Genomic DNA, 22,904 nt, shown 5'->3' on the forward strand with positions numbered 1-22,904 from the left:
AATCAACTGCAATGGTGACCATGCTGCGTCCTTCTGAGATTGTCCCATGTATCTCAATGAGTGGGCTGTCCAGGAGATCTGAGTGAAGGAAAAAGTGCCTTATCCGGTCGCTTGCAATTTGTTGGCTACTCGGAAACCATGCCTTCTACCATCTTGCACCTACAGTACTGTTCTTGATACATCTCACTCCATGAAGGACATGGCCATGCAGACACGCGACCTCAAAGTTAGCACTATGCTTGTGAAATTGACAAGCGTCATGGTAACATCCCTGCCTCCTCCTCCAGCTGTGCAATAAGCCACCAAACTTTCACCTCATGGGCAAAGACACCTGCTACACAACCAGCAGACCGGGAAGGACAGAAGGAATACTCCTGCGAAGACTTCCTATGTCCCGCCAGCCAACAAACGTGAGTCTTCCTCTGCCAACCGGAAAGGCTCCAAGAAGTCAAACAAAGGGAAACGGTCTTCTCCTTCGCCGACTCGGAAGATCATCATGTCGGTACACACTGCCAACCATTTTTCTGCCCTGAACTCCCAGAGACTGACAGAGGGAGAATGTCGATGTCTCTGTAGACCTCATGGAGCATTATCCTCCTGCCTCTGTGCCCTGTAGCTGCGAGTCTACGAAGACTGGCCCTTGGCAGCCACCAGTGTGACACCCTTTCATTTTTTCCTTGTCGTGACTCTCCTCAAATCCAACAAAGAGGACTTACAGCTGCCTTTAGAATCGCAGCATGCGCTTGTACTCCGCCACCAGGAAACAAAATTGTGTCCTCATGGCTGCTTTGAGCACTTGCATTCCTTCCTGGTCCACTTTGACCTTCCTCCCGAGGACAGCATTCCATCTCGTGGGGGGAGTCATGCTGCTCATCCAGGATGATGATCATAGTCAACCCATCTCCCTGACTACCTGGCTTCAAGCTGTTGCAGTCTGCATTTTCCTTCCTCACTTAAGCTTTTCCCTTTATACTGTCCACATGCCTCCATCATTCAGTGTCAACAGGGCAGACTTCTTCCATCTTATTGGGAACTCCCTCACCCCTTTCTGTTGCTCAGTGACTTAGTGACTTTAATGCACACCATGCCCTTTGGACTCACCCAGAACCTGTCAGAGAGGTGCCCTCTTGGCCGATCTTCTCAATCACCTTAATCTCATCTGCCTTAACATGGGAGCACCCATGTTCCTTTCAGACTCCACTCACACCTATTCCCACTGCCCAGCTTGCCCATCATCTCGAGTTGTCCGTTCTCTCTGACACCTACTCAAGTGACCATTTCCGGTGTGCCATCCAATTCTGATTCCCACACCACCTACGTGCACACCCAAATGGCAGTTTTTGGCCGACTGGAGGCTTTACTGCTCCCTGGCGACCTTCAACGAACAGCATTTTCCCAGTTGCGATGACCAGGTAGTATATCTTACAAACATTATCCTTACCGCTGCAGAACATTCCATTCCTTGCACTTCCTGTTTACCACACTGTATCTCAGTCCCTTGGTGGACTGAGGCAAGTTGTGAAGCTATTCGCACTACAAGATGTGATGTCAAATTTCATTATTTGTTTGTGACACCCCTCTATTGCAAGTGGTTGAAAAGATTGTGATCTGACTGCAAAAATTTCTTGCAGAGAATGAGTTTGTTTTTGCGTGCTGGTAAGAGATGTACATTGTACAATGTCATCTCTTGGCAGCTTTTGTGACTAATATTTTGAATCTTTTGTATAAAATTCTTACCCCTTTCACAATAAATGTACTGTTTATTACATTATTTTATTGATCTTTGTTTTCATGGTATTAATTTTAATACCAGCATGTGGACTGCCTTATTGTAGTATCAGTTAACAATGTAATGTGCCTTATGTGGATATGTTACTTCCCTCCCCTTCCCCCTCCTTTGTGAGTAGTATATTATCCTTATGTATTGAATTTGGGTCATTTCATGTCAAGTTCAAAAATGTTCGAATGGCTCTGAGCACTACGGGACTTAACTTCTGAGGTCATCAGTCCCCTAGAACTTAGAACTACTTAAACCTAACTAGCCTAAGGACATCACACACATCCATGCCCGATGCAGGATTCGAACCTGTGACCGTAGCGGTCATGCAGTTCCAGATTGTAGCGCCTAGAACCGCTTGGCCACTCCGGCCGGCTCAAGTCAAGTGACCTAACAGTTTCCACCCAACTCTCTCCAATTTTGATGAAATTTTTACAGGGTCTTACATGGAGCCATGCCAAATTACAGTCTGGTAAGTAATATGGTGGGGCCACTAGGCATGCTCTTGTAAAGGCAAGTTTTTCCACCTTGTGATAGATATGAATAAATCACAAAGTTTGCTTTACTGTTGCTCATGAAACAAGCGGGCTTCTGGGCAGGAACTTGATGATTCGATTCTGATCAACTTGTAGCCTATTTGCTGAACATTTGTTCAGTGTACAGGAGATTCATTGTAGTCTGCTGTCAAAGTAGCTCATACAGCTTGTTCTGGCAAGTTTAGAAGGTTTGGCAGCTTGTATCTTATGATAGAATGACTTTTTCATGCTGTTTTTTCCCCCCATTTGCAGTCAGCCAACATGTCATAATGCTGTGCAGGTCGGATCTTGATTTCGCAAATAATTACAGAGTTATCCAAGATCAAAGTCGATTCAAAAATTTATTCATCAATTTTGTCTGGTTTTCAAAAGGCTGTGTTTCAAAAAGGCGTGGATTTTGTTTTTCTGTGCACTATTTTGAGACAAGCCAGCTCAAAGATAATAAAGTCCAAGAGTTTCTAAGCCTTACTGTCAGTGTCTCTTATACATTTGATAATTCTGTCAATTTCTTGTAATTTTTATTCAGCTTCCCTAATTTTCGCTTCCCTACTTCAGCTTGTATTTGGGTTTATGTGTACCTCTGTTAATAATTTAATAACAAGCTTTATTTACACATTAGCTTAATATTGTACAGGTAGTTTTCCATCTTTTTTCGAAGTTTCTTGTCATGCAAATATGGTCTCAGTCCTTTGTCTTTAGCAAAATTTCTAGTATGTTCGGTTTCTGTGGGTTGGCTTGTCATTTTTCTACTACCAAATTTTCGCATTTCAATTGGCTGCCACATTTTTTATACTCCTAAATTTTCACATTTCAATTGGCTGCCACATTTTTTTACCTCCATTCTTAAGCCCTAAAGATAAGTAATGACATTATACAGCCTGTACATTTTGTTTCTACCATGATAATGTTCAAAATTATACAGTTTTTTGCAGTTTCTCTCTCTCTCTCTCTCTCTCTTTTTTGAGTAGTGGAAAAAATGTGGCAGCACCACAAAAAGAGCACATTACCACGATTAATACAGTGCAGGAAACCCACTGACATTCAAAACAGCTTCCAGTCATCTCAGAATGAATAAATACAGGCCCTGTACAGTTTTCAGGGGAATCTTACACCATTTTTCCTGCAAAATAGCGGCAAGTGCAGGGAACTAAGGTGAAGATGGATAGCGATCATACACCCTTCTCTTCAAAGTAGGCCAGAAAGGCTCAAGAATACTGAGATTTGGTGACTGGAATGGCCAGGGGAGATGGGACAGTTTATCCTCAAGCTCATAAAACCAATCCTGGATGATGCACGCTTTGTGGGCAGGTACCTTTTTGTCTTGGAACACAGCATCACCATTGGGGAGCAAGCACTGTACCATGGGAAGGATCTGATCAGCCAAAACGGTCACATAATCCTTGGCAGTAATGCAGCCTTGTAGAGTAACCATGGAGCCCGTGGAATACCACTATGGCTGCCATGTTTCATTATTGGCATGTAAACTCATGCAGAATTTGAAAATTCTATTGCTCCGTAGTCCATGTTGCATGGCTTCAGCGTCACATTTTCCTGTTACAAGCATTTGCATTGCTGATGAGTGGTTTTGGAATTCCAGCTCGCCTTGGAATTCCAGCTTGCTTTGCAATTCCATGCTTATGCAGCTTCCTTCAAGTTGTTTTGGTGCTGACAGGGTTCGTGAGTGTGACATTCAGTTCTGCAGTGACTTTTACAGCTGTCATCCTCTAATTTGTTTTCCACTGCCCTCTTGAATGACCATCTGTCATGATCACTAAACACATACTTTTGTTTGCATTGTGACTTAGCAGATGATGTTTTTCCATTTCCCCTGTACATGGTATAAATCTTAGATACACTACCTCTTGAAACCAAAGTACATTGTTTCGCTTGGTCACAGACGCACCTGGTGTACAAGCACAAACAATTTGCCCACATTTGCATCCACTTGCCTCTGGCATAATGTACATGTAAACACAGAACACTGTTCTGACAATGAATGATAATTACAATGTATTAGGGATGTTGTACAGGTGCCATTTGTGGTCAGATATGATTGCGTAACCTGCAGGCTTGGCTATCGTGTGCATTTATGTTCAAGTTTGCTCTTCTTGCGGAGTTTCCATGTTTTTGTCCAACCCCTGTAGATGGTAGCTGTTAACAATCCATATAAATTTGTAATGCAAGATTTTTCTGTTATTGCATTAATATTGAAATTGCCTGACATTATTACATGTTTTTAGTTTCAGTTAGTAACACATCAAACTCACTGAAAAATCTGTCTGCTATAGACCTTCACAAGCTAGGCACTGGGGGGATGTTGTTGCTGTTGCTGCTGCTGTTGTTGTTTTTACTCAGGAGCTTGGTTAGATGGCCACTACAGTCTGTCATGTAGGAAGGCAGCTCACTAGAAATGGGGGAGCACAAGGGAAGTGTGGAGGGGAAGTGGTTTGCGTAAACATGGGAACAGGGAGGGGATAAATAAAGTCTTATGTTCCTGTGAACAACAGTCAGGTTCATTTGACTATGGTACATCATATTATACTTTTGAGGAGGACACCACATGCAACTGTTTTTGATCAATCATCTACATGAGATAAGTCTCATTTCACAGATTGATGATCTCATTTCACAGATTGACAACACCGTTCCAGTGCTGTATTTTGCATGATGTTGGAAGGTGAAAGCAACTTCTGCTGCTTTGTGAAGACGTCAAGTCCAGTTTTTCTCAAAAAACGATTGTCTAATGACAAGGTCATCAAAACTGATTAAAAGCAAAAATGTAATACGCAATCACATATTGAGAAAACCTGAATTGGAATTCACATGTTAAAGGACTTGATCAACCAAGCTCTGCAACTTTACAGATAACAGTAGACTTTTAGAAATGAAAATGTAAAGCTGATTGACTTTTTCTACTTTCATTCACTACTTTGTTATGACATCATGTTCTTTGGTCACTCTTCTTAAGAGGAATGAAGTGTTGGTCACATAGAACCATGTAATAGGGATAATTTGTGATGTTCACTCCAGAAACCTCTTGCAGACAGCTCATAAAACAGTTAGGCATACTGGCAACAGCCTTACAGGACAGTGACTACTACAAAAAGTTTGTTTTCAATGATCAATTGCAATTTAAAAATGTCAGTAACACTCATCATTACAATAATTAAAGTGAGATTCTTTACACTGACCATCAATCATCCATAATGTGGCATGGCAATGAGTGAAGTATTTGGCCAAATAAATCTTTGACAGCTTATCGATTGAAGTAAAGAGTCTTAACGGATAATAAAATTAACTTCAAACATAAATGGGAATCATAATATTTTCTTGACAATTCCTACGCCATAGAATTTCTTAAAACAGTGTACTTTTATAATGCATTTGTGCAGGTGTATTTTAATGTAGTTAAGTGTAAATTACTGTGCGTAAAAAAGAATTATACTTGGCAAAGGTTAAATCGGAAGTCTGTTGTGTAAATGGTCAAATATTGTCGTATTTTTTGCTTTAAAAAAAAAAAAAATCATTGTGAGTGTAATCTAACTTATTCCACATTACAGTGAGAGACCGTATGTGTGATTCATGTGCAAGCAAACAACTAATGATCTTCTTTCTGAATAATGGATCTGACAAGTTCATTGAAAACTAGCCATATCTTGACAAATGATCATTCCTATCATTCTAAGGGCTTTTCCAGTTTGTGCCTTGAAAATTACATGGGGGGGGGGGGGGGGGTTACCTGTCAAAATATCAGAGTTCTTGACAGATTTATCCAGCCACATTCTCGCAAGTTAGTAGAGCACATTAGACGCTGCAAAAAGCTTAAAATTCGAAACTAACTAATTAACTAAATAGCTGCTTCTCCTTGGGTGATATGTCGAACATCATAGTTGTGTCACTCATAACAAGTGAATGTTTGCATACTTCTTGGGTTACTAATTCCCAGTCAATGAAGGCTAGGAAGTTGTCATACACTATTTATGTAATTGGTATTTTGAAAAACATAAACATTTTTTAAACAATGATTTCTTAAAACCAAGAATTGTCATTACTTATTTTGTTCCAGATTCTGACATCATAATACTTTTCATCACTGTTATCTGAGACTGCATCCAAATGATCTGATTGTAAATTTATGAAGATAGGTTCAAGGCTTATATCTGTCTTCACCTCCCTGTTAAAGACCTCATCTTCAAGCTTTTCACCATGTCACACACAGTCTGCTCAAGCTGCAGGAGAGACATTGTGTGAGGCGTCATGCACAAGTGACTCAGTGTTTGTTATCTTGAATGTTTCATTTTTCTGCCACATAACCTTTAACCTATGCCCAAATTAATTCAGTCGGAGTATGGTGTGAGACTGTATCGATGTGCATGTAAGTTAAGTTCATAGATTTTCTATCGTAAGTTGCATAAATTAGCAAGCTGCAGGAGTTTGGCATGTATCTGGCTTGTATTGCACAGAATATTTTTATTTTAAAGCCAGAGCACAATATTTGCTATTCTGGCATTGTTAATACAATGATGGACCTTGCAGCAAGATATGTCAAGAACTGTTTTGTGTAACACTTCTTGAAAGTGACAGCATTTATTTCCGAATGGTGATCACTGTTGGTTTTCTTACACCTAAGTATAAGTTTGCGCTCAGGAACAAAACCCTAAGAAGAATAGCAGGCACAACAGTTATCTGAGGACGTATTCCTACGGGAACTTGAAAACTGCCAGTACCATCATTCTTTTTCCAGCAGATTCCTTGGAATGATTCTGGTTCAACCACGTTTCATCAGAGTAATAATGCAATGTTGAACAAGTATTAAAATATTTAAAACCAATATCTTTTAAAATTTTTTTGATTGATAAAGTGGTACCTTTGAAGTCAATATCCTCATGCATAATACTAACAAGTTGCTGTGAGGTCGAATATCTGCTATTTATATACATTTCAGAAACAGAGTGTAAAACATCCTTGTCAAAACCATCCATATGCATTGTAGATTTGTTGTTACTTCAGTGCCTTCCAGGTGATCTGAAACCAACTACTCCTGACATTTCTACAGTTGTGACACTTTTGTTTACAATTCACTGTATAGTTTCTTTGCCAACACTACGTGCTTTGTGGTCCATTCTTGTGTTATCAGAATGTCAACAGTAGGAGTCCCACGTTTAGATTCAGATTTTAAAAAGTTATAAATGTGGTAAATAACTGCTCTCACCTGCCTGCTTTTGGAGCATTTCATGATTATTGCCGTCACTTGATAGATTTATTTAGAAAGTGCACAAACGTGTGCTTCCACTGCATACTATGGTGCTTTGACTCAGGCTTGTAGTGATGCACCCATGTTTCATCTCTGATGACAGTTTTGCTCAAAAATGCATCACCTTTGTTGTTGAAGCAAGTAAGTGTTGACATACCCTAACACGGGTGAGCTTATGGTCGTCGGTAAGCTTTCTAGGTACCCACTGTGTACAGACCTAATGGAAACTGAGCTTGTCGCAGATGATGTGATGGGCGGAGCCATGGCTGATGTTTAAAGTGGATGCTACCTCATCGATAGCGATTCGCCTATTCACCATAACCATCTCTCGAGTTTGCTGAATGTTGTCATATGTAGTGGAGGTTGATGGCCATCCCACTCCCTCTTCATGTGTTACACTTGTTCGACCACCTTTAAACTTCTCGATCCACAAAAACACAGTTTTATGTGATAGTGCACTTCTCCCACATTACGATGATAGTCTGCAATGAATGTCTGCCCCTCTGACACCCTCTGACCCTCTGACCAGAGGAATCGGATCACCACTTGTTGTTCCTCTTTGGTGCTCACTTCTAATGAAACTGCCATGCTATATATGCAACAGAAGGAAGAACAGTGGCGGAAATAAGATCAAACTGTCACAGCGTTACCACAACAGTACAACAATGACATGTGCAGGGACAGAAGACAACGTGCGCAATGTAAAAAATGTTATGGCAAAAGTGTAGATAATTTTTGACTTGCCCTCATACATTCACAGCTACACTGCTACAGAAAATGTCACCAGTGGTTAAGTGAATAGTGCAATCGATCTGTGAATAAAATTGTCACATTGAAGTGTGCCAACAGTGCAGCCTACAGGAGAGAGATTCACGCCATCTAGCAGTAATTTGCAGCTAGGTGAATGGAAAGAGAACGCATCTTACTGGCTGCCAGCAGTAATGGGGCAATGTGCAGAATGGATGGAAATTGGGTTGCCTTCCTATGTGACATGGACTATTGTTTATCCTGTGCATACCTCTTCATTTATACATAAGTAGTGCAATCTACATTAATTTAAACCTACTTACTGGTGTCTCAAGCCTTGGTGTCCCTCAAATATCATCAGAAAAGAGACCGTAATGTTGAAATTTATATTCAATGTTAACAATTTTCTCTTTTTCAGGTATGTTTTTCTTGCTATTGCCAGTCCGCATCTGTATCTACCCTACGTTGGCTGTCGTCAGTGTTGCCTAAACAGAAAAACTCATCTACTAATTTTGGTATCTCATTTCCTAATCTAATTTCCTCAACATCACTTTATCTGATTCAGCTACTTTCTATAACACTTGTTATACTTTTATTGACTCTCGCCTTATAATCTCTTTTTCAAAACACTATCCAAGCCATTCAGGTGCTATTCCTTTACTGTCTCTGACAGAATTACGTTGTTACTGCAAACATCAAACTTAAAATTTTTTCTCCATTAACTTTAATTCACTTTCCAAATTTCTCTTTACTGTTTCTTCACTCTTGATGTTTTGGCCCCTTTTGTTATTGATCCATTTATTGTTGCTGCTATGCTGTTCCACCTGCAGATGATTTTATGATTTATGCTGATCCTTGTCACTGTATTTCTGTTATGTGTATCCATAATCTACTACAATACTTCCTGACTCATTGCTTGCTTTCCCTTTGCATTTCTATGCAGGAAATGTGTCCTAAAATTTTCTGTCTGTTATTTAAAGCTGTTTTTATTTTTTTTTTTCAATTTTTCAATTAAATCTTCTCTGTGGAAGGCTGATTGTGCAAAAATTATGGTACACTTACTGCCATTTTAAAGAGGTTTTACATTTTTTATTGCTTTTTCTTTTAAAAAAATCAACTTCTCAGTTATGCACCTGGATTACTAATTCCCGTTGTTTCAGAATCTGTTGATTAATTTCTCAGGATGTCTGCTACTACCGTACAGGGGCTATCAGTGAAGAAAACTATTTTTAACCCAGTGTTTGTTGTTTTGATGATCTTGTGTAAGCATAGTAGTTTAGTATCTTGTGTAAGCATAGTAGTTTAGTATAATGAACCTCAGAAATTTCTGTATTTAACATTGCACATAGAAGTGCATTGAGTCACCATTGCTCCATTTGTCACACTGACACCTGGTGCAGTTGTGTGCTTCATGACTTTGTGTGCTTTGTGACTTCTATGTACCCAGATAGACAAGCAGATTTACATTAAAAAAAGTCTTCAGTGAGAGGTTTGTATGAGATTTTAATGGTCTTTCTTTCATTACAGTTTGGAAGAGATCACAAGAAGATTGCAGAAAGAGATGAAAAAATATTTGGAAATTGCTGGAGCTCTCAGCAAAGCGGAACAGAAAATTAGTGCTGATTTGAGCTCAAGTCAACTGTCTCATCAAAATGAAAGATTTCGCACAATTGTTGATGATTACCATACTGTTACTGTTAAGGTAATTTTTTTATAAATACTAATAAAACTAATTCAGCAAATGCAGACATAACTTGTGTGTTCCGTTTTCAATTGCTTAATGTTTCTGCACATTCACAGTTGGATGACTATACAAATCATCAGACATAGGTCTATGTATTACATCTAATCATGCCTGTCTCAAGGATGCAAATAATCTTTTCAGACTATGGCACTATGTTATTGTTCTGGTTTCCAGCTCAAAGACTTTGTTGATGCAGCTATCTACAGTAGCCTATCATGTGCAAGTATCTTCATCTCTGAATAATTACTATAATCTACATCTCTTGGAACTGTTTACCGTATTCATGCTTAGGTTTGTTCCTCCAATTCCCCCACCCTCTCACTTCCCTGCAGGATATTTTGCCTATCTCATATACAGGGTGACAGTTATTGAACTATATGAAAAAAATGTAAATGAGTTACGAACTACGCCGTGCACACACATTAGTCAAATGCAAATGTCGCTACAAATATTCAGAATTGGGTTATGACATGTTTGATGTGCCTGTCATCACTGGTGATGTTGTGGCGCTGACAAACAGCAAAATTCTTCATGACCTGCTGAAGTGTCTGAACATCGATGCTGTTGATGAGCTCCAGAATGGCTCTTTTTAGCTTGGAAATGGTTTTGGTGTTATTGCTGTACACTTCGTCTTTATTACAGCCCCCAAAAAGGAGTAGCATGTGTTCAGATCTGGAGAATATGGCGGCCAATCAAGGCCCATGCCAGTAGACATTCCCAACACTGTCCTCACAAACACTACCCGTTTTCTCAAACTTGCAAATCAAATTATTGATATTTAGCACACTTGGACTGGTTGTCTTCAGCTTGAACTTGGTCACAAGCTTCCTTTGAGCTGCAGTTGGGCTGTTATTGCTTGCACAGTAGGCCTTCACAGGCACTAGACACTCAATTATTTTGACGTGCAAATAGTCGACAACAACAAGGTGCATGTGCGTGCTCATACTAACTCCCATCATGCTGCGTGGCCAGCTGTGCAGTTTAAATGTCCTAATGCAAGCCGTTCAGAAGTTATGATGATTTTATTTCGTATAGCTCAGTAATTGTAACACTGTAACTTGCAAACCAGGTGAAATAGTCTTTTCATGACTGGCTCTTCTGAGGATCACATTAATTCTGAGAGAATTTCATCTTCTCTAAGGGCTTTGTTTCAAGTTAGGCCATTGTGCGCTCTCAAATTCTTCTTGCAGTATCATATCTCCCATTTCATATTTATTTGTTTGCTCTTTCTGTCTATACTGTTGCTCTCAAGTTGATTTCCCTTTATTGCCCTTCCCTATATTCCTCCCACCTTCCAGATTTTCTGTTTTTGTTGATACTATCACACCACATGGTTCTTAGTATTCGTAAAGCTGTTTCTTTTTTTTCCCAAAGGTTTGTTTAATTGTCAATAGGAAGCATCTATCTTTCCCCGTAATCATGTCAGTACTGTGCACACATACAATTTCAGTGTACATTTTCACAAGGAAAGGTGTCAAATGATAACAGTCCCATGAACATAGATATATACAACACCAGATACCTATTGAAGTAATCAGTTTTACGTTTATGATATTGCAGTGCTGTGTTGTTAAGAAGTATGATGCAGTGTTCCTTTGGACATACATGCAATTCCAAAGGAACAGGCACTGCATGACTACAGTCGTTATGAAATACATGAAACGTAGTCACAGTTGCAAATAATTCACGGTTGCGAACATGGGCAGCCGTTAGCTGTATAATGGAATGACAACAATGAGAATTTATGCTGAATCTGGTCTCAGACCTGCTTTATTCGAGTGATCTTCTTAACCGCTTTGGCTATCTGTACATGACCCATGGCCAGACCCACATGTCCATATGTCGTCATTCGTGCATCACAACCTGCACTACATATTACGTAATTCCCCTACAGTGGAGGACATTTTAATTGAAAGTTGCTGCATGGTATTGACAGATAAATATTATATTGCAGTGCCTGTTAAGAAGTACAGTGCAATGAGTTGAAGGCAGACACTCACATAAGGCAGGAAATCTGGGTTCGGGTCACGGTCTGGCACAAATTTTCATTGTCGTCATTCCATTATACAGTTGGTGGCTGTCAGTATCCACAACTACGAATACATTTCATGTAATTTTATTTTTGTTCTTTGTTGTTACTCTTATTTTAATTGCGCACATAAAACATGATTTTAACTGTGCACTTAAATCATGCCAAACCATACCATCAGAGCAGAGAATATGTGAAGAAACATAAAGAATGAAAAGTTACAGACAGGCACAATTAAAAGACACTCACATAGCTTTCAGCCACAGCCTTCGCCTGTAAAACACACACACACACACACACAAAAGCACACCTCATGCATGCACAACCACCAACTCCAGCATCTTTAGCGGGAGTACAACATCATGTGGGATGCATGCAGCAATCTGGAGGGGGTGGGGAAGGGGAAGGGATGGTAGTGTATGGGTGGGGGGAGAGAGAAAAATGCTGTCTTGTGGAGTATGTAGGAAGTAGACCGCCAACCTGTGCAGTGTCAGGAGGTTGTGGGCCAGGGAGGTGGGGAAAAAAAGGTGCAAGAAAGGAGAGGTGCAGGGAAAAACGGGTGGATATGTTGACAGAGAGCTGCAAATACACAAGGTTGGAGATGAGAATGGGGAGGAGATGATAGGACAGAAGGGGTGGAAACTGTTGGGTGGAGGGTGAGGGGACATTATGTTACCATAGGTTGAGGCCGGGATAGTTACGAGAGTGTAGTATGTGTTGTAAGGATAACTCCCATCTGCACAGTTCAGAAAAGCTGGTGGTGGAAGGTAGGATCCAGATCACTTGAGTAGTGAAGCAGCCACTGAAATCAAATGTGCTATGTTCCTCTGCATGTTGTGCCAAAGGGTGGTCTACTTTGCTCTTGGCCACAGTTTGGAGTGTCCATTCATCCTGGTGGACAGCTGGTTAGTAGTCATACCAATATAAAAATCTGTGCAATGATTGCAACAGGGCCAGTAAATGAGATGGCTGCTTTTGCAGGTAGCCTGGCTCCTGTTGGGGTAGGATAAATCTGTGATAGGACTGGGATAGGAAGTGCTGGATCAGTGGACTGGGCAGGTTTTTCACCTCGGTCTCACAGGGATATGATCCTTGAGCATGTAGAAGATGGGTGTGCAGGGTGTCATAGGCCGGTATTACACTATCAAATTTCTTTGTCAAAGATTTGATCAAAGATGTGATCCAATATTCCGTCCAATATATTTGACAAAGATCTTTTGACGGAGCGCTAGAAGGGGTATTACACTGTCATCAAATTTTTCGTCAAAGTTCAAGATGGCTGACAACAACTTGTTATTAACCGCAGCAGTTCTATGTACTCCAATTGCATTGTGTGCACATGCGGAAAAGAAGTGGGGGGAAAAAATGGAACCATACATACGAGGTTGACAGTCTTAAAAGTCCTGGGATTACAACTTGATAATAAATTCAGTTGGGAGGAGCACACCACAGAACTGCAGAAAGGCCTTAACAAATCTGTATTTGCAATTCGAGTGTTAGCAGACATAGGCAACATAAAAATGAAAAAGCTTGCATACTTTCATTCCATAATGTCATATGGGATAATATTTTGGGGGTAAATCTTGAAGTCAAACAAAAGTTTTCAAGGTCCAAAAGCGTGTAACACGTATTATTTGTGGAGTAAATTCACGGACCTCCTGCAGAAACCTCTTCAAAGAACTGGGTATACTAACTACTGCCTCTCAGTATATTTACTTCTTAATGAAATTTGTCGTAAATAATATATCTCTTTTTCCAACAAACAACTCAGTTCATACATACAATACCAGGAACAAAAATGATCTGCACAAGGACTTAAAAGCACTTACTTTAGTTCAAAAAGGGGTCCACTACTCAGGAACACTCATCTTCAATAACTTGCCAGGAAACATAAAAAATTTAGTTAGAAATAAAGATCAGTTTAAAAGGAGCCTGAAAGGCTTACTACTGGCCAACTCCTTCTACTCCATTGGCGAAATTTTTAATAGAAACAAATGATGTATTGTATTTATTCATACTATTAGTATTGTTATTTCAGCTTAAAAAAAATCGACATGTTCCACATCCACGAGGATCTCCTCAGCACGGATCTATGGAACGAAAAACTAATCTAATCTGGGTGAAGCCATGGGTTTTACGACGACACGATAAAAGCATTCAACAAAACTTGTTACGTGAGCTTACAGTGGAAGATGTCAAGTCGTACATCAATTACTTAAGAATGGATGAGCATACATTTCTGTATGTGCTCAATGAAGTGTATCCTCATATCACAAAGCACAATATTCACTTAAGAACTGCTACATCTTCAGAATACAGGCTCACTATAACACTCCGATTCCTTGCTACAGGAGAGGGTTATGTTAGGTTAGGTCAGGTCAGGTTAGGTCTCCAATCTTCTTAATCTATTTTTGTATTCAGGGTGCCTCACGTTGTAAAGCGCCTCATCAGCTTCAGCTCTATTAATTTTGTAGTTGTCGGCACACACCAATTGTATTTACCGGCAATGGTTATAAAACCACTACAGACGACAGAGCGCTGCTAGCGCTCCATGTGGTAACATGTCACATTGCAGTGAACAGAAGACAAGCAGTTTCTTTGATCAAATATACAGCGAGGCCCTAGATTTGATCAAATATTGGACGACATTTGACAAAGTCCCTATTACACTATCAAATATCTTTGACAAAGATATTGGACAAAGAAATTTGATAGTGTAATACCGGCCATAGGGGCGAGAAGGGAAATAGATTCAGGGGAGATGTTCTGGGAAGGGCCTAATGCTTTAAGCGGAGATTGTAGTTTGTGTTGACTTCTGGGATGGGATCACTCTGGCAGAGTTTATTTGGTGGAGAAGTCGGATAATTGGCGGAGGCCTTATGCTAGGTAGTCATTTCGATTCATAACAACAATGGTGGAACCTTTGTCCACAGGTAGGATGTAAGTCAGGATTTGTTTTGAGGTTGTGTGTGGCTGGTCTTTCTTCTACTGAAAGGTTGGTTTTCTGATGAAGGAACCAGTGCCTGTCAGCAACTTGACGTGTATTTTTTACAGAAAGTAGCCATCTGTGTTTTCCTACATTGTTGATATTCCTACATGGAGTTTCCATTGTTTAAAAAACGAAAAGATATCTTATATATCTCTCAGTTATGTAGTGCTCAATTTGGTTTTTTACTGGTTTCTGATAAGTACTTCCTTGTAATGTTACACCACAATTTTAATCTTGGCTTGTTATGGGCTTATTATATTGAATGGAAAAAGTTTAAAAAAATTGCTCTCGCATTTTGTGGTATTGACCTTATACAGACAAACACAGGAAATTGCAGGAGCTGTGAGGTTTATTACGTAGGGATAGCATGAAAAGGTAAACTGCACAGGCATCACAAAATAGAGCAAAATGTGAAATAGTTGTGGAACGCAAACAGTTTTCTAATTGTTAAAGAGAGAGAGAGAGAGGGGGGGGGGGGGGGGGGGGGGGGAACAGTTTTGTTCTGACACAGATTTTTCATGATACATTGGGTCAGTTCATGGGAACCATAAAATATTTTATGGTTTATAGCTCAGATTTGTTTGAGACAGTGGAACTGTGGATGGACAGAAGGCCCTGCACCAAAATATCATGCATGGAAGGAAGTTACCAACTTACAGCAGTTCACCTGAAGTATCAGAGAACTGTCTGTACGCTGGAAAAGTTTTAAATATCAGTTCACTTTTCTGATCTTAGTTTATTCCAATTAACAATCAAAGAAATGTTACATAATATGAAGTTTCTGAATGTCATAAGTTGACACAATAGTTCATGTCCATATAACCGTAACAAGCAAACAACTGTGTATAAGAACTTCGTTAGTAGTTGTGTGAATCCATATGTATCACATTGATAAAATTATTTATGTGTAATAAGAGTCACACAGCAATTCTTGTGTAATGCAAATGGTTGATTACTTACCAAGTGTGGAGCTTTGGTGCATCAGAGTATGAAGCTTCTAGTTTGTTCGCACATTATTGCAGTGATAAAAAAGGTGAAATATCCATTTTTGCGAAAGTTATTTGGACTGATTGTATGTGAATTAAGCCAACACATTAATATATTAAATAAGAGTTTAGAAAGCGGGTCTGTTATGCAGGAATAGTTAATATTTTGAGGTTCTTCAGCTTCACTGCTGCCAAGGCTGTGAAGTTTTCAGTGGACCTAGTTCCTATAGGTTTAATAATCCACATTAGTACACCCAACAAAACATTAGTCAGGCTATGATGACATACTGTCTGGGGTGCTGGAATTTGATAAATAATTAATGTAATTAAAGCATAGCAAACAATGGTTAATCCAGGATGAGATGTAACAATATTATGAAAAGGGTAGTCGCTATTCACCACATAGCCGAGATGCTGAGGCGCAGATAGGCACAACAAAATAAGCTTTCGGCCAACAAGGCCTTTGTCAAAAAAATTTGTAATGCATTACTATACTCAATGTCTGTTGTCTATTTTCTACAAAGGCCTTGTTCCCTGAAAGCTTATTTTGTGACCTATGTGTCACCACAGAATATGACTCGTATGGTAAGTATATACATTATTACCATCGCAAGTAAATGAGTTGAATAGTGACAGAAGGGAGGATGCTGCATATGCCTCTCACATAAATGAAAACAAAAAATAAGTGGGTGTGAACTATGTTACAACAAAGGAAATCAGGAGTTAAGACTTCCAAGATGGAACACAAGAGACATAACATGTGATACCTGCATAGAACAAATATTAGGTATGTGCATCTGGAGATCCCTTTGTTACAAGTCACTGTTGCAAACGCCATGGCACATACACTAATATGAATACATGAATACATTGAACAGACCAGACATGTCAGTGTCTGGATGGAAAGTTCATGGGGGGAGGGGGGGGGGGGGGGGGGAAGGAACGAGTGAGATTTGAACCCAGATCTTTGCCATTTTGGTCCAACATCTTGACCACATAACCTGGGCACAGCAGACATTCATGTTCCTCGAAATAGCACATATTAAATTTGGACCATTCACTGTTACTATTTTTCTTCTTTTTTCCACAGTTCCGTACACCTTCTTCCAGTTTTCATACTTGATCTCAGTTCAGTTTTTGACAGGCTATCCAATCAGCCAACTTACCACTAAATCTGAGGGGGCTGTGATAGGGAGTTTTGCTTGTGAGCAACCTTCCCAAAGTTATGAGAAATAAACCTGGATAGGTTTGCTCTAAAATGTAACAGCTCTCTGGACAGTCAGCTGTATTCTTTTGGTGCCACCCAAAACCATAGATCACTCTCAGTTTGCGTGTTGGTCTTCTGTAGGTAACACACATCTTCTGCAGTTCATACAGTCAGCCTCCAGGCCACGTGAGCCTACAGCTTAGGCACCATGTTGCTGCAGCTTACCTGTGTGACTAATACCTCAGGATTTGAGAAGTTTTGTCGAGCAGAACCACTTACAGGCTTGTTGCTAGCTAGTTGTGACAATTGATACATTAGAATTATGACAGGAACTTGTAATTATGATTGCATTCGAACCACTGAGGCATTTATGCTGCCGCTAAGATAATCTTAAATATTCTACTGCCAGGTACCATAACTCGAAAGAATTTTTCTTGTTCTCCTCCATTTGTTTCTATATTGATCTGTGTTCCATGATTTCCTATGTTTTGTTCTTCCTTACTGACTGAGGGCTGACTGCTGGTACCTTAACAGTTTCGTTACGGTAATAGCACTTTTGCCACTCATTTCATTGTTTTCTAATTTATTGAAAGAGTGAGCGTTCATTTAAATGGTTCCCAGTGAATCTATGAAAAACATTTATGTTTCATTGAGCTTGTGGTTGACACATTTTAGTAGAATTTTGTTGTCTCTTCTTGTGCTTGATTTGAATCGTTCTTGGCAACCATTACTGTGATCAGGCATGAGGCCAAGGCAAATTAAATTTGCAGTGAGAGAAGAATTTGGTGCTTTAGGCAATGTGAGGATAGCAAGGTTGGATGGTAGAGTGCTCGTTTTAAGCCATGCTTATGGATGCAGGCTCCATTTTCACAACCAACAGGAGAGATAACGCTAATACCAATGTGACGTTGCCTCTTGGCTTGATAATCGCACAAGTTTCTTCAGATGTGGCATGTCCATCCTGTAGAGTTACCAAGTTGTGGGGATGCTGATTGTCAATCTCATCCACTGTGTGATTAAGATTGGGTAATTTAGCAGTCCTGTTGAGGTGCTGTAGGATACCTGCATGTTTGTCAAACCAGGAGGGTATGCAAGCTGCCCTCTGAAAACGGCTGTAGCATTTTGGAAGGCTGGAGTGTGCGCACCATACCAATTATAAAGATTTAAAAGGAATGGCACCACTTAGTCACTGAGAATATTGAAATGAACATTCTGATTCATGTTCACAATTATGTGAATGAGTAGTCCCAAGTCATGGTACACGAATATTTCCCAAAACATAACAGAACAACCTGCAGCCTACACTACTTCCTCCACACATTGCAGGATAATTGAACTGCCCTCAATGCCATACATCAATTGAAAAGAGGCAAAATCATGACTCTTCAGATTACATTACACATCAGCAGTTAGCTACTGTCCAGGATCTGTGTTGTCTGGCCCGTTGAAGACATGCTGCTTTTGCCGCTGTGAGGACTGACCTTTTGTGAGGTACCTGTATCCAAATATACATTGCATGCAATTCCCTTTGTACTGTTCATTGTGAAACTGGCTGAGGTGGACTTGCATTCACAGACAACATCAATTCCTATTTTGAAACTTACTTTCATTGGAAAGGCATGACACTCATCTCTGATACATGTCAGTTAGGATCTTTCCACAGTCACTAGTATTCATTGTGTTACATGAATGTGAGTGACAGAGCATTACTTGTAGACATGTTGGACAGTCCGCATTTGATACAACAACCAATAGGGCTGCTACATTCACAGTCGTTTGGTCATATGCGTATTCAAACATGATAGCATGTATCAGCTGTACTGTCATGCTTTGACAATGAGTCATCTTAATGCAATTATTCCACACAACTGGCAAATGTCCGCCTCTGGTAGCTGAGTGGTCAGCGCGACAGAATGTCAATCCTAAGGGGCCAGGTTCGATTCCCAGCTGGGATGGAGATTTTCTCCACTCAGGGACTGGGTGTTGTGTTGTCCTAATCATCATCATTTCATCCCATCAATGTGCAAGTCGCCAAAGTGGCGTCAAATCGAAAGACTTGCACTTGGCGAACGGTCTACCCGACAAGAGGCCCTAGACACACGACATTATTTAATAGCAAATACACACACCACTGTACTTCTATGACTTAGTTCTTATTATTGGATAGCTTTTTTCATTGTTTCCTCTTTTTCTATATGTTATTTAGAAAGCCACATAGTTGAACATTGTAAAATTTCATTATAATTTTGTGAGAACTGACTCCCCATGTTTAACACTGAAAACATTCACATTGTTTGCTTGTGATTTCATAATGAGTTCGAATCAAGTCTAAGACAGTATGTTTCTTTTTTCCAAAACCTCAACATTTCCCCTTCCTGGATGGGGCTTTATACGAACCTTTTCTCACTTGACACCATAGATTTTGGGGGGGGAGGGGACCCAACTTTAGTAGCAGATATCATTGAAGTTTTTATGCCTGCTGTGATAAGCAACCCTTCCTCAAGTACACAGAAAGTCTGATTAAGTTTTTTCATATACATGTCGCTCAAGAAAATATATCCTTCCTTGATTCTAAAAATCTCCCTTACTTTCAAACCAATTAATTAAATAAAAATGATGATTGAAGTAATTTCGATAATGATTTAGAAATAAAAAAAGATATATCCTTCTGATGAGATTCAAACCGACAACATCTTGCATGTGAAGCTACTACCCTATCTGTTACACCATGCAACCAGACTGTTGTTGTTGTGGTCTTCAGTCCTGAGACTGGTTTGATGCAGCTCTCCATGCTACTCTATCCTGTGCAAGCTTCTTCATCTCCCAGTACCTATTGCAGCCTACATCCTTCTGAATCTGCTTAGTGTATTCATCTCTTGGTCTCCCTCTACGAGTTTTACCCTCCACGCTGCCCTCCAATACTAAATTGGTGATCCCTTGATGCCTTAGAACATGTCCTACCAACCGATCCCTTCTTCTAGTCAAGTTGTGCCACAAACTCCTCTTCTCCCCAATTATGTTCAATACCTCCTCAACCAGACTAAACAATACAATTTTTTTAACTTTATTGAGTATCACACAAAATTCTGAATTTTGCTTTCTTCAGTTACTCGCAGACGAGGGCCCACCAGGGTTAATGGCTGCAGCATGCGATATCTGGGATTTTAACCGACATCACCACATAGACAATTTCAAAAAATCGATCTCCCCATTGGGGACCTCTCCTTGCAAGAATCGAGAAAAATGTATAAGGTCTATGGTGTTGCACATTGTTACTCCTTGTTTCAAAATATTCCCCATATAGGCAATATCTTGAGCATCTATATTATACAGAGGCTTGTTGCAAATATACTCTATTTGCATACAGCCATTTGTTTCTTCAAATAATCACAAAACAAAAGTGAAGCCAGTGGAAGAGTAGTGTGACACAATGCAACCAAAGTATTTAGCATTTAGCTCTTGCATGTTGCACAAAGCACATAGTGGAGAAACTGTTAAGTAACACATCAGGGACGAGAACTGAAAACTACTGATGTTATAGTGAAGTGTATGCTTGTTGTGGAGCAAGCAAGAAGTTTTATTTGCAGCTTTGTATTAAGTTGTTGTTTTATTGCAAGAAAAGGCTTTTACTTTGTCTCTGAATTGTCTCTTATATTTTTTACAGGGTGTAGAAAATGTTCCAGAATTATCTAAAATATGTCAACAGGGGTTCTTGGACCCATTAAAAAAGTACGGAAGTTTCTTCAGTGACATTGATGCCACATTTCATCGCCGTGAACAGTTGGTACAAGAATGGAAGAATGCTGCTGCAAAAGTGCGCCGCCTTGAAGAACGTGAACGAACTGCTAGCAATGTTGTTAAATTAGAACGTGAGAGAAAGACTGCCGAGACAGCTGCAGAGGAACTTATAGTGTGTCACAAATCACTTTTGTCAGATGTTACTCAGTTTTATTCACGCCGTATCGACTATTTGCAGCCTTCATTGCAAGCCCTTGTATTAGCTCAGCTGGATTACTATGGGGAGGCTACACGACTCTTTACTCTCCTTGTCCCTACACCTGCATCAGGATCTGCGGCAAAAGGTTCTCCTTCTTCTGCCGCAATTATTGAGTCAGAATTTCAGCAGTCTGTTCAATCAAAGTTGTCACAAATAAGGGCGCTGTCAATTGTGAAACAATCCAAGGGCAGTTCAGTACATACATAATACGTACAATATTCTGCTCTAGATAATAGTGCAGGAATAACAGTGACAAAAGATATGTAAGTTTTCAACAGCTACTTATTTTCTTTGTCCTGTTCGGCTGTGACCCACCAAGCCAGGTGTTACAAAGTTTAAGGCACTGAACTCCCATTTGGAAGGTGTGGGGTTGAAATCCTATCTGACCAAGGTTTTTGTAGTTTCGCTAAATTGCCTAAGGCAAATGCCAAGATGGTTCCTTTTCAGAAAAACCCTGTTCAGTCTAGGTTTGTGCTCAGTCTCTAGTGACCTCAATGGCAAAATTGAACCCCAGCTGTCATCTGTTTAAGACCATATATCTAAGTCTGTTTTCTTTTTTCCTGATGGAAGGCAGAGCCTGGCTCTTAATAGCAAACAGCCAGTGCAGGTTAATTATTAACAAATGAAAGTCGTACTGTAGCTGTAGCGTATGAGTTTTGCCCAGGTATACAGTTTGGTTGACTGGTGAAAGGCAGTTAACAATCATTGTTTACTGGAATTAAGAGCTTTCAAATTGTTCACATTTTGGTTGCACTTTGGCGTAGAGCTTTTGAGGTTTTCCCTGAAAGGTACAAAGAAACAAGATTTGCAGTCCAGTACGAAAGGGCTTGTGTGAAGCATTTATTGCAATAGACAGACATTGTTGGTAGAATTGGCATATTGTCAAAGGAAAATTTTGTGACTGACGAATGTTAAAAAAAAATTATTGCCATGCCCAATTACTCTCATGTTTCCAGATTTGGCTATTTTCCTATTGTAAGTGGTCATCTTCACAACTAATGGAAAGAAAATGAAAAATAATAACCATTGTAATGGAATCTTGTCTTACTACTTAAAACCAAATGTACTTAACATTTCGTGCCTGCAAGCATGTCAGCTGTTAATTACTGAATAAGTTACATAGTCCAGAAATAATGTAACTAACTGTGTCAGAATTTAAAGGATACATATATTTTAAAAGTTATACTCATAACCAATTTTCCATGGTTTGATAGTAATTCTATTGCTCTCAGACTTTTGTTCAAATTTAATACAACTATTAAAAACAGTGTTTAAAAAATGTTCTGTTTTAATTTTTTTGAGGGTACATTTTAAGAAATTACTGTTATAAAAATCTGGTAAAAGAGATTGTAATTAGTTCATTGTATCGTCAGCAGAAGGCATTCTTGTCCTGAATTAGTAAGTTATTTTCATTTCAGCCAGATGATTGGTGCAGGCGACATGGGCTGGATAACACTAGATGGCTCCTTCACTTCACAGCTATGTAGGTTCCAGCTGGTATCATGTTTAATGCTATCAGTGAAGCAAATTAATGAAAACCATTCTACATATTAAAATTGACGTCCTACAGACCTATTTCTGTTTTTAGCACAATTTATCATGTTCCTTTATCTTCATAATGTGTATTTTCATTATTGA

At 39.6% G+C, this 22,904-nt stretch overlaps 1 protein-coding gene across 1 annotated transcript in view; it reads left to right on the plus strand.

Moving 5' to 3' along the window:
* Nucleotides 1–22,549, plus strand: part of LOC124605398 (bridging integrator 3-like) — a 62,135-nt gene extending 39,586 nt beyond the window's left edge. The window contains exons 3-4 of the mRNA XM_047137043.1: nt 9,842–10,016; nt 20,934–22,549. Coding sequence (XP_046992999.1) covers nt 9,842–10,016; nt 20,934–21,473 — 715 coding nt within the window. The 3' untranslated portion in view covers nt 21,474–22,549. The remainder of the gene's footprint in view (nt 1–9,841; nt 10,017–20,933) is intronic.
* The last annotated feature ends 355 nt before the right edge of the window (nt 22,550–22,904 follow it).

The sequence above is a fragment of the Schistocerca americana genome, chromosome 3 (assembly GCF_021461395.2).
Source record: "Schistocerca americana isolate TAMUIC-IGC-003095 chromosome 3, iqSchAmer2.1, whole genome shotgun sequence".
NCBI classification, from domain to species: Eukaryota; Metazoa; Arthropoda; class Insecta; order Orthoptera; family Acrididae; genus Schistocerca; species Schistocerca americana.